Source organism: Peromyscus maniculatus, chromosome 7 (assembly GCF_049852395.1).
Source record: "Peromyscus maniculatus bairdii isolate BWxNUB_F1_BW_parent chromosome 7, HU_Pman_BW_mat_3.1, whole genome shotgun sequence".
Taxonomy (NCBI): Eukaryota; Metazoa; Chordata; class Mammalia; order Rodentia; family Cricetidae; genus Peromyscus; species Peromyscus maniculatus.
The window spans coordinates 105,004,512-105,017,971 of NC_134858.1; the positions used below are offsets into that span (position 1 = coordinate 105,004,512).

The 13,460-nt window shown below is 40.6% G+C and overlaps 1 protein-coding gene across 15 annotated transcripts in view; it reads right to left on the minus strand.

Moving 5' to 3' along the window:
• Nucleotides 1-13,460, minus strand: part of Dock3 (dedicator of cytokinesis 3) — a 351,959-nt gene that overhangs the window by 100,702 nt on the left and 237,797 nt on the right. For all 15 annotated transcript variants that reach the window (XM_076575472.1, XM_076575468.1, XM_076575464.1 and 12 more), the window contains 2 exons: nt 11,872-11,972; nt 3,428-3,509 (listed from right to left, as the gene is read on the minus strand). In XM_076575472.1, coding sequence (XP_076431587.1) covers nt 3,428-3,509; nt 11,872-11,972 — 183 coding nt within the window. The remainder of the gene's footprint in view (nt 1-3,427; nt 3,510-11,871; nt 11,973-13,460) is intronic.

A 13,460-nucleotide genomic window follows, 5' to 3' on the forward strand; every position in this document is an offset into this window, starting at 1 on the left:
ACACACACACACACACATATTCATGCATGAGACACACACACACACACACACACACACACACACACACACACACACACACACAGAGTGTGTTTAATGGAGTTATGCCATGTGGTGGTTTGAATAAGAATGGCCCCCATAGGCTCATATATTTGAATGCTTAGTCACCAGAGAGTGGTACTATTTGAAAGGATTAGAAGGATTAGGAGGTATAGCCTTGTTAAAGGAAGTGTGCCACTGGGAGTGGGCACTGAGGTTTCAAAGCACCATGCCAATCCCAGTGTCTGTCTGTCTTTCTGTCTTTCTGCTTGTAGATCAGGATGTAGCTCTCAACTGCTTCTCCAGCACAATGCTTGCCATACCAGCTTGCCACTCTTCTCACCATAATGATAGTAGATTGTAAGCAAGCCTCCAGTTAAATGTTTTCTTTTATAAGAATTGCCTTGGTCATGGCATCTTTTCACAGCAATAGAACAGTGACTAAGACATGCCACATAGGGTAATAATGCTCTTCCCAACATCCATAGACTAGCTAATAAAAGCCCTGGTGCCAAGCATGGGAAATTTCCCTTCAAGATGTTGATAAGGGAGTCCAAGAGACTCCCAAAATAATATAAGCTATTGCCATTGACCTTGGCTGCTTCCCAGAATTTGAAGGAAAGACTATTGCTGAAGACACCACACACCTCAGACAACAGACTTGAAGGAACAAGCTGCAACTGGCCTGGAAGCCACCTGCCTGAGGAGTAACTTGCATAGGTGCTGTGCAAACTGTCAGAGGAGAGAAGCAATGACTATTCCCGTCCAGCTTTAAAGTCTACAACCACAACCATGACCAGTCCAGTACGATATTCTCATTGGTGCAATAGTAGCACTTCTATCTGGGATGGAATCAACAGCTGTCTAATTAGATTTAGGCCCACTCAATAGGAGGGAATTCATGATTGTACTGTAAACCTAGTCAACTACTCATGGCTGAAGAGGTCATGGACCCTAGAGGAGAACCTACATCTGCCACTTTCTTAAACTAGCATAATTTCTATCTCTAGTGTGTATTTACACTTATTCTTATTTCTACAGGTAAGTGTAGCTCTCACCCTTCATAAAAGCAGCTTCTTTTTGCAACAGACAGGGACTATTACAGAAATCCTCAACTGATAAAAATGTAAACAACAACTGACTGGAGTGCCCAACCCCAATCAATACATCTACAATAAGTCTAGAGAGCAGCATGTAGCCCTAATCCATCTTTTGTTTAGCAGACACCCTTTGTATCTCTTGTTGCCCTCTGTGTCTCTTGTCTGAGAGTATACCAAGGATACAAAGGTCTATGCAAAACCTGGTTCAGGAAACCCAAAAAACTGTGGTACCTGATGAATTGAGGGATTTACACTTGGCATTGTATTTTTGGGAGCTTCTTTCAGGTTGTTTTGAGCATATGGAAATCAACTGGCTAAACTGTAAATATAGAGAAAAATAAAAAAGCCCTGGGTGAAGGGAAAGTTTTCAGTCCTGAGAGACTAGATCCCCATGCAGCCACAAAAGGCTAGATTCGTTTTTATGGTGCTTCTGAGTCTTCTTTCCACGGATTCACAGGAACCCTCACACCCGTGCTGCAATACTTCATGACATGGCTTTATAAACAAGACCTGCACAATGACATGCCAATGTGGATGGGGAAGTCTTCCAAATTTTCTATAGTACCCTTAATTATTTAATTAATGGGCTCACACAGAATCTTTTGTATTTAATTTTTAGAAGATGGGCTGGATTTTTTGTTTTGTTTTGTTTTTCAAGACAGGGTTTCTCTGTGTAGCTTTGGAGCCTTGTCCTGGAACTCACTCTGTAGTCCATGCTGGCCTCGAACTCACAGAGATCCGCCTGGCTCTGCCTCCCGGGTGCTGGGATTAAAGGCGTGTGCTACCACGGCCTGGCTGGTCTGGTCTTAAGTATGCTTCTTAGCACTCAGAACAGACAGTAACCATTTAGTGAACATTTGTATGAAGGAGGAAAAAAAACTTATAGCCTCAGCTATTTAAAGTATGTTCAGAAAGCCAAGGAAAAGTAAAAAGAGATCTGTGGCTTAATTCTACCCATGCTATCTGATACATTGTACTATGTAAGCAAGAAGAACAATACACAACACAGGGCCTATACTTAGTATAGATGATGTGATACTAAAAGAAGACAGAAAAAAGAACAACTTTGATGCCATTCTCCTTTTAATTACTATGTAGAAAGTAGGGGAAACATAATTTAAAAAGCAACTTTAAGGAAAGATAACTCAAGTACAAGATAAGTCAGGGACAGATACAAAAAGTATGAACTTGCTTTAAGGGTGTCTCTAGAAGATATGAAAGCTTGGGTCTGTGATTGGTATGTAAAATGAATAAAAAATTTCTTAATTAAAAAAATGGAAAAAAACACTTGGAAAAAAAGAGAATTTAATTGCTCTGTATTGTATAGAGGAGCTATGAGAAGTTAATAGACTGAAGTTAACTCACAGTGAGAGGAGTCTCTTATCATCTGGAGCTACCCAGCAATGAAAAGCAAGCTGCACTGTCAGGGAACCTATTCAAGCCAACATGTTGACACCAGCCCACAGAAGACTCCAGATTCTCCTTAAGGCCAAGGTTTTATGGTTATCTTCTTCAAACATCTTCATATGGTACATCTATCTACTTTTCTCTTTTTAATTAACAAAGTTCCAAAAAACAATATTTAGTATCTGTTATTTATTTGCAGTGCTATTTACTGGGCAATAGAGAACATGAAGTACAAAGAAACCCACTACAAGAGTTTTACTAGGGGAGGAAAAGAGGGACGTGCAATAGACCTACTGGAAACAAACAGTGCCAAAGAAAGAGTGGGGAACAGGTGGAATCTGCTTTTATAGGTCTCTTCCTCCCTCTCCCCCGACGCATGCACATATGGGCTTATGTAGTTACACCATGAATGCGCACAGATTACGCGATCATGCTGCATGTAGATTACCTAGGAGGTAAGGCCCTGTGGTGACTAAGCATTTTGTCTGACTGCTGGGACAGCGTATGCTACGTATTATAACAGTACTCACTAAAGAAGGGAATTGTATTCAATCTTAATTCTAATCAATGTTCCTACCAATATTAGTTTAGAAATAGTATCAATACTTGAGCCAGTGGGAGGGCAAACTGATAATATGGTAAAAATAAGGTAGAAGAGGACAGCCAGGAACCATATTCACTTCTTGCTTCAAGGTAAAATGATGAGGTGTAAAGCTCTCATGGAACACTACTGAGGGGAGGAAAGGAGATTGCATGGATCAAGGCATTCACCCCTGAAAGTAGGTCAGCATACTATAGTTGTCTTGAGCACCATACCAATGACATTGCCCACAAAAAAAACTGAAGGAGTGGCCCCCTTCTTTATGGCAAGCTTGGGACAATACCCGCATGGCTTCCTGAATGTGGTCCTGCCGAATCAGTTCTGCTGAGCAGTCCATGTACCACTTCAAACAGCGGATGAGCTCCCTGGAAAGAGAACATTTATAGAAATTCCATTTTAACCAAAAGGCAGTGAGTCTCAAATCTGTATTTAGTCAAATAGAATAGCAAAGAACTGTCAAATAGGAAATAATATTGTGCTGATGAGCTAGAGTGATGGATCTATCACAGCTGCAGAATTTTCACATTATCTGAGAAAGACAGACATTCTCTGTGCATAGGGAGCTACAGAATTTATATCAGCAGTCACAAGCACTCTTTCCCACTCTCATTTCCCCCCAAACTTAGACTGTATTATGTATTTTGATTTGTCTTAAGTTGCAGTATCTCCAGAACATACAATACTAACTAGTACACTGAATAAAAGTGTATAATTCTAAATGCCACTCCATTCCACACCTCATTTCCCAAGGACCAAGTCACCTAAGAGCAATGAGTTTACTGGGTCAGAAGTATTACAATTTAAAAGAGAAGAATCAGCAGGTTTGTGCAAAGGAACTGAAACAAACTACCCTTCAAAATAAGCTGTAGTAGGAGAGAATGCCACAACTAGAGGGCCATGATCAAGCCGTAAATTGGGAGAGCATTGGAAGAGACAAATGCCCTGTAGAGTATGAGGAGGTCTCGAAGGAAAGAGCCTTCACATTTAAGGAGCAAACAGGGCTTCTGAGTCTTATAGGTTCCCAGAGTAAGTGGAGAAGCTTTATACTTCTTGGCCTAGCCTATGCTACTTCTGACATGGAGGTAGGCACTAGGTGAGACCATAGTTTAAAGATGTCTTGTCCTTAGCAGCAAAGGGAAGCTGGGCTTCCTCTAACAGTCACAGAAAGTGTCTGTTGGTTCTCCTTGTTTTTAGGGATAAGTTACAGAAGATATGTGGCCTGATTCCCCCTGGCATATCTAATATCTCTTAATCTCTCTCTCTCTTTTGGTTTTTTGAGACAAGATTTTTTTTGTGTATCCCTGACTGTCCTGGAACTTGCTCTGTAGATCAGGCTGGCCTCAAACTCAGATATTGGCCTGCCTCTGCCTCCCGGGAGTGTTGGGATTAAAGGCATGCGCCACTACTGGACACATCTAATTGCTTAAGGTACCATATTTTAAAGCGGCAGGCCGACAATCTAACAAGAAGGTATACACATTTACATGACAAGAGATTGACAGATGTAAAAGGTACAAGCTGTGGTGCCTACTAGTATGCAGTTTTGTGTTCTTAGGCACATTATTTAATCCCATTGTGCCTCATACTAGTCACTGGACATATGAAGGTAAAAACAATATATCTCAAATTTGCTGAAAACTAAGAAGATGACATATAAACCACATAGTATCTACTCTTCAAAGTGCCATCAAAATCTAAGAATTCTTCAGTTATGCCACTGTTAAGTTTTGTTTATGGCAGTAAAAATTATACTAATTTCATAAAAATGGCAACATCTTATTTATCCAATGGTCTTAGCTAAGCTAATTTGTTTCACATGATTTTTTTTTTTTTTTGGAGACATGGTTTCTCCATGTAGTTTTGAAGCCTTTCCTGGATCTCACTCTGTAGACCAGGCTGGCCTTGAACTCACAGAGATCCACCTGGCTCTGCCTTCCAAGTGCTGGGATTAAAGGCAAGCGCCACCACTGCCCGGCTTCTTTTTGTTTTATTTGATCTTTATTTGGGGTACTATATATAATGTTGGCTTCTCATGTTTATCATGCAAACAAGACTGAATTTCAGTAGCTTTACCATCAGTTCTTAACAGAAAAAATCAAGTAACTATGTTAATAAACTATATTTTAAACTCCCAACAGAAAGCCTGCAGCTCACATCGTATTTGTTGTGACTGACAGCTATTTTAAGATGAAGAAAAAGCAAAGGACACTTGTTTTTAACTACTTATTTATTTATATTAATTTATTTTTATGAGAAGTTCTACCTAGAGCAATAAGGTAAGAAAAAGAATTTAAAGGCATCCAAATTTGAAGTGAAGAAGCAAAAGTACCTCTGTTTAGATCTCATGTATGCTCATTTCTTATTGTTCTACTATTTATCATGATTGTGAGTGTGTGTCGAGGGTCACTGAAAGAAAACTGTTAGAACTAGGGTGGATAGCTGGAAAGAAGCGTGAATGGGAGAAGGTAGTAGAACACATGGGAAATGTGAGCAAAGAGGAAGACCACTGGGTTGGTGTGATTGATATATTGTATACCCCAACAAACTCACTTGGGGGTCAGAGAACAGAACAGCCATTTTATTAAACATAGAGGTTAGGCAGTGGTAGCACATGCCTTTAATCCTAGCATTCTGGAGGCAGAAATCCATACAGATGTCTGTGAGTTCAAGGTCACACTGGAAACAGAGCCAGGCATGGTGGCACACACCTTTAATCCCAGGACTTGAGAACTCATGTCTTTCTTGGGAAGGACACAGGCCTTTAATCCTAGGAAGTGATGGCAGGAAGCAGAAAAGTATATAAGGCATGAGGACCAGGAACTAGAGCCTTTTTAAGCTTTTAGCAGCAGTTCAGCTGAGATCCATTTGGATGAGGACTCAGAGGCTTATGGTTTGAAGAAACAGGATTGGCTAAGGAGTTGGCAAGGTGAGGTTAGCTGTGGCTTGTTCTGCTTCTCTGATCTTCCAGCATTCACCCCAATATCTGGCTTCAGGTTTGTTTTTATTAATAAGACCTTTTAAGATTCGTGTTACAGACACGAGAGCAGGAGAACTGGCCCCACCCCTTGCTGCTTACTACACAGTGTGAGCTGGCTGGGGCAATGCTGGAGAGCTCACTCTGGTAGTGAGGATGAGGTAGAGCTTGGGGGCCAACCAACCCAGCAACCACCAGGGCTATAAGTTGGCACACCCCAGCATCCACCCCACCTGCCATCTGCTGGAGCACCTGAAGGGGCTGGTCCTGCAGACCCAAAGTTTCAGGATCTTCGTGACACAAGGCAACAACAGGATATTCAAGAGGAGTCCCAGTGAGGACCTAGTATCAATGGTGTAGCAAAAACCAGAGGCCTCAAACCAGACCAATGACTCAATGCAATAAACACTTGAAAGTAAAGATACACGGACTAAAGGGTAAACTGTGTGACTCACTGTGTCACACTACAGCTTCCACACGAGATCTTTTTCTTTTTTAAAAAAAAAATCTCTTCTCTTTTATATTTCATTTTGTTTTATCCTGGAGATTGGGAGGAGGTTGCAAGAGTAGAGGGTGGATGGAAAGGGATAGGGAGATGAGTGGGATCAAGATGAATGATGTGAAATGCACAAAGAATCAATAAAGAGTTAAATTGGAAAAAAATTATATAGAAACCTATTACTCTATAAGTAACTTAAAAATATATTTAAAAAAATGAATTTGAGCCGGGCAGCAGTAGTGCATGCCTTTAATCCCAGCACTCGGGAGGCAAAGCCAGGTAAATCTCTGTGAGTTTGAGGCCAGCCTGGTCTACAGAGCGAGATCCAGGACAGGCTTCAAAGCTACACAGAGAAACCCTGTCTCGGGGGAAAAAAAGATTTTGAATGGAAGTAACCTATACAAGTGGATGTCAATCCCAGAAGCCACAGGCAATCAAACACATATCTCAGTGCCAGGTGTAACATACCTCCCTGTAAGAGTTGTTGGTCAGGAAGGTTACAGAGACTCCAAAACAACATAGGCTATGACCACTGCTCTGTAGTTGGTAAGACCTTATTTCTGAAGACCCCACATACCTCGGTTGCAGGACACAGAGAAATCAATCTGGAACTGAATAGGAGACTCCCTTGCTGCTGGCTGTCATGCACAGTACCAGACAATACCATGCAGATGTTGGGGGTGGGGAGTGGGAAGGAACGACACCCCATCAACTGTTTTACACAGCAGTGGGCCAAACAAGATGTAGGCCCACCAGTGTAATAGTGTTTTGGGGTTAACCAACTACTCCCTAATTGGATTTGAGGCCTGCTCCACAATAAGGAATTCAATGGTTACTACGGTAAACCTGATTAAAATAAAACAAAAAACATGGGTGGAGGGAATATTATTATGGTTGTTTTGCTAAATGGACATGGTATCAAACTGCCTTCTAAGTAGTTATGTTTATACCCATACACAAGTGCTACTGTCAATCTTGACCATACAAGCTTCTTTTTATAGTGAATGGCACTGAATGCGGAAACTCACGGTTACTCAAAGTATTGAGAACAAGTGACTGCTGAGTGCTCAGCCCTAAACAGGACATCTATATCACCCTCTCTAAGGATCAAGGAACATAAAGGAAGAGGGAAAAGACTCTAAGAGCCAGATGACAGCAAGAAGGGCTGTAAAACGTTATCCTGGGCAGGCCATGACCATTGCAATAGTGAACTAACAGCACCTGCAGTTGCCAGCACTGGGCATGCACAAAACTGGGGCTGCCAACAGTCAGTCAAAGATAGGAAAGGGGCTCATGGGGCTCTAGCCCTCCTGGGAAATTAACAGCTGTTGATGGATGCCGGGGGAAAGGAAGCCATTGGGTGCTTCAAATGAAGCCTTAGTCCTCTGGAAGAACAGCCAGTGCTCTTAACCAATGAGTCACTGCTGTGGGATGTCTTTCTGTATGCTGTGAATATATGTTGTTCCCATTGGTTAATAAATAAGCTGCTTTTGTCTATGGCAAGGTAGCCTAGAGGCAGGTGGGAAATTCAAGGACAGAGACAGAAAGAGAAAGGTGGAGTGTAGAGAGACACCAGCCGCTGCTGAAAGAGCATCAAGATGCCAGCAGACCAGTAAAGCCATGGAACACATGGCAAAACATAGATTAATAGAAATGGGTTAAATTTAGAAATGGGTTAAGTTCTAAGAGCTAGCTATAAAGAAGCCTGCCATAGGCCATGCAATTGGTAATTAATATTAAGCCTCTGAATGATTATTTTATAAGTGGCTGAGAGACTGAGGGGCTGGATGGGACCAGAGAAAACTTCCGACTACATTTGGCACAAACTGTTGGGCATTGATCCACATAGACCTAAGAAAGCTTAAAGACTCTGAATGTACAGAAACGGAGCCACACTAGGCTTCCTAGTCTCACAGTCTCATGCCAGCAGCAGAGCAGACTCATCTGCTGACAGCTGCCTGTGAGATGGAGCTGGCCACCAGCCGCCATGAGCTAAGCAGCATGGCAGATTCTCCAAGTAGTGCAGTGCACTGCATGGTGGATTTAGCTTTTGCTAGTACAAAAAAAAAGTTTCTGGGCTACATGATGGAGACATGGACCCACTACTTCCCAGAGTCAGCAGAGAGCATGGATCCCAGAGCTGGAGGTGAATTACTTCTACCATGTTGGGAAGCTGAGGTGGGCAGAGTCAGCAGTCAAGGCTTTGGTCCTAGCCACAGAGTTTAGCAGTTTAAAATCTCTCCTTGTCAGAGAAGAATTATAGATTCACAATGAGAAAGATTCAGAATGGAATAAAACTCTAAATGGTTCACAATTTACGTAGGCTTGGAAGAGAGAGGAAAAGGAGTATAGTTATATAAGAAATAGTTTTAAAAATAAAGTCTTTAAAGAAACAGTAAAAATAATATAAAAATAAGCCACGTAAAGATGGAAATGACACAGAGAGTCTGGATTATATTGTCTATGGGATTTTTTTTTGATTCATTATTTTTTTTTATTTTACAATACTATTCAGTTCTACATAACAACCACAGATTCCCTTGTTCTCCCCCTTCCTGCCCCCCTCCCCTTCCCCCCAGCCCACCCCCCATTCCCACCACCTCCAGATCAAGGCCACCCCCGAGGACTGAGATCGACCTGATAGACTAAGTCCAGGCAGGTCCAGTCCCCTCCTCCCAGACTGAGCCAAAGGATTTTTAACTGCAGAAAGACATTTATTGTAAAGGCTGCTGAGTTAAACCTATATATATATATATATATACTTTAAAGGTATCTTGACTTCAAAATTTGTGTCTAAGGATACGTTGCTTTGGAGAAGAGGTTCTGCTTTTGTTTCCACAGAAGATGAGAACCTATGGATTGTGTCCAAGCTAATATGGTTTGATCAAGGAAGACACTCTGAGAGGTCTCCAGATGTTCCAACATCCTGAACAGCTTCAAGGCAACTGGCTCAGACAACACAGCCTCACAGACTACTCCATTCAGGACTTGACCATAATTCTTAATTTTCTCAGGATCCTGATAAGATTGCCAGTGCCCACAACCAGCAGAAAGTAGTATGAGAAGCTATGCCCAAATTCCCAAAATATTGTTTATAAATGTTTATTTCTATTTAAAGGGGTTGATTATAAATGCAATCTCTTTTTATAAAAGAAAAAGGAATAGTATAGATATGATAGGATAAAAGGTAGATTATTGAATCTACTTTTTTTGTTTGGTTTTGTTTTGATTTTTCGAGACAAGGTTTCTCTGTGTAGTTTTATTGCCTGTCCTGGATCTTGCTCTGTAAACTAGGCTGGCCTCAAACTCACCGAGATCCACCTGGCTCTGCCTCCCAAGTGCTGAGATTAAAGGTGTGTGCCACCACTGCCAAGCTATTGAAACTACTTTTGAAGAGCAACAACTTGTTTAAATGTTTTACATTGCTATGGATTTAGTTTATTGATACAAATCTAAATTTTATATTGTTATAATGTATATATATTTCTACTCTTGTTTAAAGTATTATATTTGTGCAGCTCATTTTAAATTGTAATGTATAATTAAGAAATACAGATTAATAATTAGTCATCTATGATAATCAAACTTATAGTCATATTAGTTAAGTTTTCTAGGTATACATAGATATATTTCAATTAGGTAGGTAATCTTCAAATACTTCAAAGACCTAAAGAATATGGCATTTAAAATATTTTGAAAACTTAAGACTTTCTGGACAGTGAGACACATCTGCTGCTGGCAGCATTGATTTATTCCAAAGAAGATGATGGGTATCAAAGAAACTCCATATGGAGTTTGCTTTCCTTATGGCAATAAGTAGCCATTTGGGCAAGAAACTGTTCTTGCCTGGATTGCTTGACAAAATGTTGTTATCAACTGGACATACAGGACCACTAAATTCTGCCAAAACAAGGTGAGATGGTCCTTCAGGTTCCTGCTTTGCAGAGGAGACTGCCAGACATTCTGCAGGACACAGGGAGAAGCAACTGAGAAACTCTAGGCCTATAGGTTAAAGATGGATGCCCCAACATTGCATAGGAACTTTGGGTAACTGTCCAGGCAGCCTGCTGTCTCTGTCATTTTAGATTTTTGGAAGTTGCTTACAATGCTCTTCCTGTTTACTTAGCTAATATTATATCCTTCTGAGGTCTTTGATGTAGTTGAAAACTAAATAGTTATAATTTTCCTTGGTTATGATAAAAGATAAATTAGATATGAAACCTTAGACTCACAAATATAGGATGGATAGAATCTTTAATTTTGCCAAATACAAATAGACTAGCTATTATAACTGTAATTACTGCTTGATAACTGTTCTATTATATATAATTTTACTATGTTGAAAAAGTTAAAACCTTCCTTTTTGATTATACAGAAAAGGGGAAGTGCTGTGGGATGTATTTTTGTATGCCGTTAATATGTGTTGGTCTGATTGGTTGATTAAAAAAAGCTGCATTGGCCTATGGCAAGGCAGCTTAGAGGCAGATGGGAAATCTAAGCAGATATATGGAGAGAAAAAAGGAGAGGGGGGAGAGATGCCAGCTGCCGCCAAAGGAACAACAAGATGCCAGCAGACTGGTAAAGCCATGGAACACGTGGTAAAATTTAGATTAATAGAAATGGGTTAAGTTCTAAGAGCTAGCTAGCAAGAAGACTGCCATAGGCCATGCTATTGGTAATTAATATTAAGCCTCTGAATGATTATTTTATAAGCAGCTGAGGAACCACGAGGCTGGGTGGGACCAGAGAAAACTTCTGACTACAAGTCATTTCTCCAGCTTTCTATTGTTCATTCTTAAAAAGAAAATGCTGATATATGCTACAACATGGACGAACTTGGATGACATAGTAAGTGAACAAGCTACTCACAGAAGGACAAATACTTTGACTCTTATAGGAGGTACTAAAGTGCAGTCAATCTCAAGGACAAAAAGTATAATGTTTTTCAGAAGCTGGGGAAACTGACAAGTATAATTGTTGAATGTTAGAGTTTTGGCTTGTGGGATAAAAAGAGCTTTGGAGATGGATGGAATTCTAGTGATGGCTCTATAACAATATGAGTAAATTATTTAATTATATGGAATCATAAACTTGAAAATGGTTACGACAGTAAATTTTACATTACATTTTTTAACCACAATTACAAAAGTAAATTTAAAAAGTCAGCTAAATGAATGCCAGCTACAACTAAACTTCTTAAATTTCTGATTTTCTCTTCAAATACAAGTTTGTAATGATGCCAAATACAACTTACTTATATGCCAGGGCTCCAGCAAAGTGCTTTTGGATATATGTGTCCATCACAGGTCGGAAGTGGAAATATTTTATGTCTCGAAGCAAGTTGATGATGAAAACCTGAGAAGATAGAAGAAGGCCATCATGGTTTATTTAATTAGAGGCCTCAGAAAAGTTCCTAGGAGGGAACAGATTCTTGTTCTTCAAAGACCAAACTGTTAGTATTCCCTCTGGGAACTAAACATAAGATTTCCATTGTCTGTATTTATGTCTTGTTTTTTTTTTTTTCTTCCATTGACTTTCCAGTCCACATCTACATTTTATCAGTTTGTGCCTATATTACCTGGAGCCTCTTCATTCACAACAATGATGAGTGGTACAATATGAATCAAGGACAGACAATAAATACCTGTGTAAGTGGCATAAACACTCAGGAGTCCTCCAAAACTTGGAAAAGGGGGTAATTTAAGCCTGTGGAAGTCTGTGCTCCTCTAAAAAGGGTCTCATGACCAGGAAGCAAGTAAGAAAAAAAATCTACGCCGGGCGTTGGTGGCGCACGCCTTTAATCCCAGCACTCGGGAGGCAGAGCCAGGCGGATCTCTGTGAGTTCGAGGCCAGCCTGGGCTACCAAGTGAGCTCCAGGAAAGGCACAAAGCTACACAGAGAAACCCTGTCTCGAAAAACCAAAAAAAAAAAAAAAAAAAAGAAAAAAAATCTAGAGGACCATTCTAGCTTTACTTTCAATTCTCTATCCTTTAGATTGGAATACCAATTCATCTTGAATATACAACTCTCCTGTGGTACTTCATATATTAAACAAAGTGTGCCAAACACTGAAATCACTCTCAGCTGAGATCAAACTTGGGTCCTTTGTAAGACTAATATGTGCTCTCAACTGGTGAGCCTCTTTTCTAGCCCTCAAATCCAATTATTCAAGCTTGATCTTGGAGGAATATGATGGGTAGGTTGGCTGGTTAGTCCTGCTTGAGTGACAATCATAAGACCCTTTTCTATTGAAAACAGATCTTCTCTTAACTCAGTCTAGTAAGTTTTTTAGATTGTTTTAAAACATATGATGGTAATAATTAATAAGGAGTGCATGCCTGGCACTGCCTGGATGACCAGAAACCGGAGGCTGGATAGCGAAGTGCCTCGGGTAGAACCAAACATGACTGGCAAAATAAATACATAAATCAATGAAATGATTCCTAATGATGCTCTGCTATATTCATAGATCAGGGTCTAGTCCAGTCAACATCAGAGCAGCTGCCTCTGGCAGCTGATGGAAGTAGATGTAGAGAAAGCCAAACATGAGGTGGAGAGAGCACCCAAGTCAGAGGTCTCTAACATGTCTCAGGGAACACCACAGCAGAGGGGGAGGAGGAATTGTGGGAGCTAGAGGGATTGAGGACACTGGGAGAGCACACCTGCAGAATCAACTAAGCAGGGCTCATGGGGCTCACAGAGAATAAAGTGACAGTCATGGAGCCTGCATGGGTCTGCACTAGGTCTTCTATGTTATGGTTATTGGTCTGGTGTTTTGGGGGGATTCCTGACACCAGGAGTGGGGGTGTCTCTGACTCTTTTGCCTGATCTTGGGACTCTTTT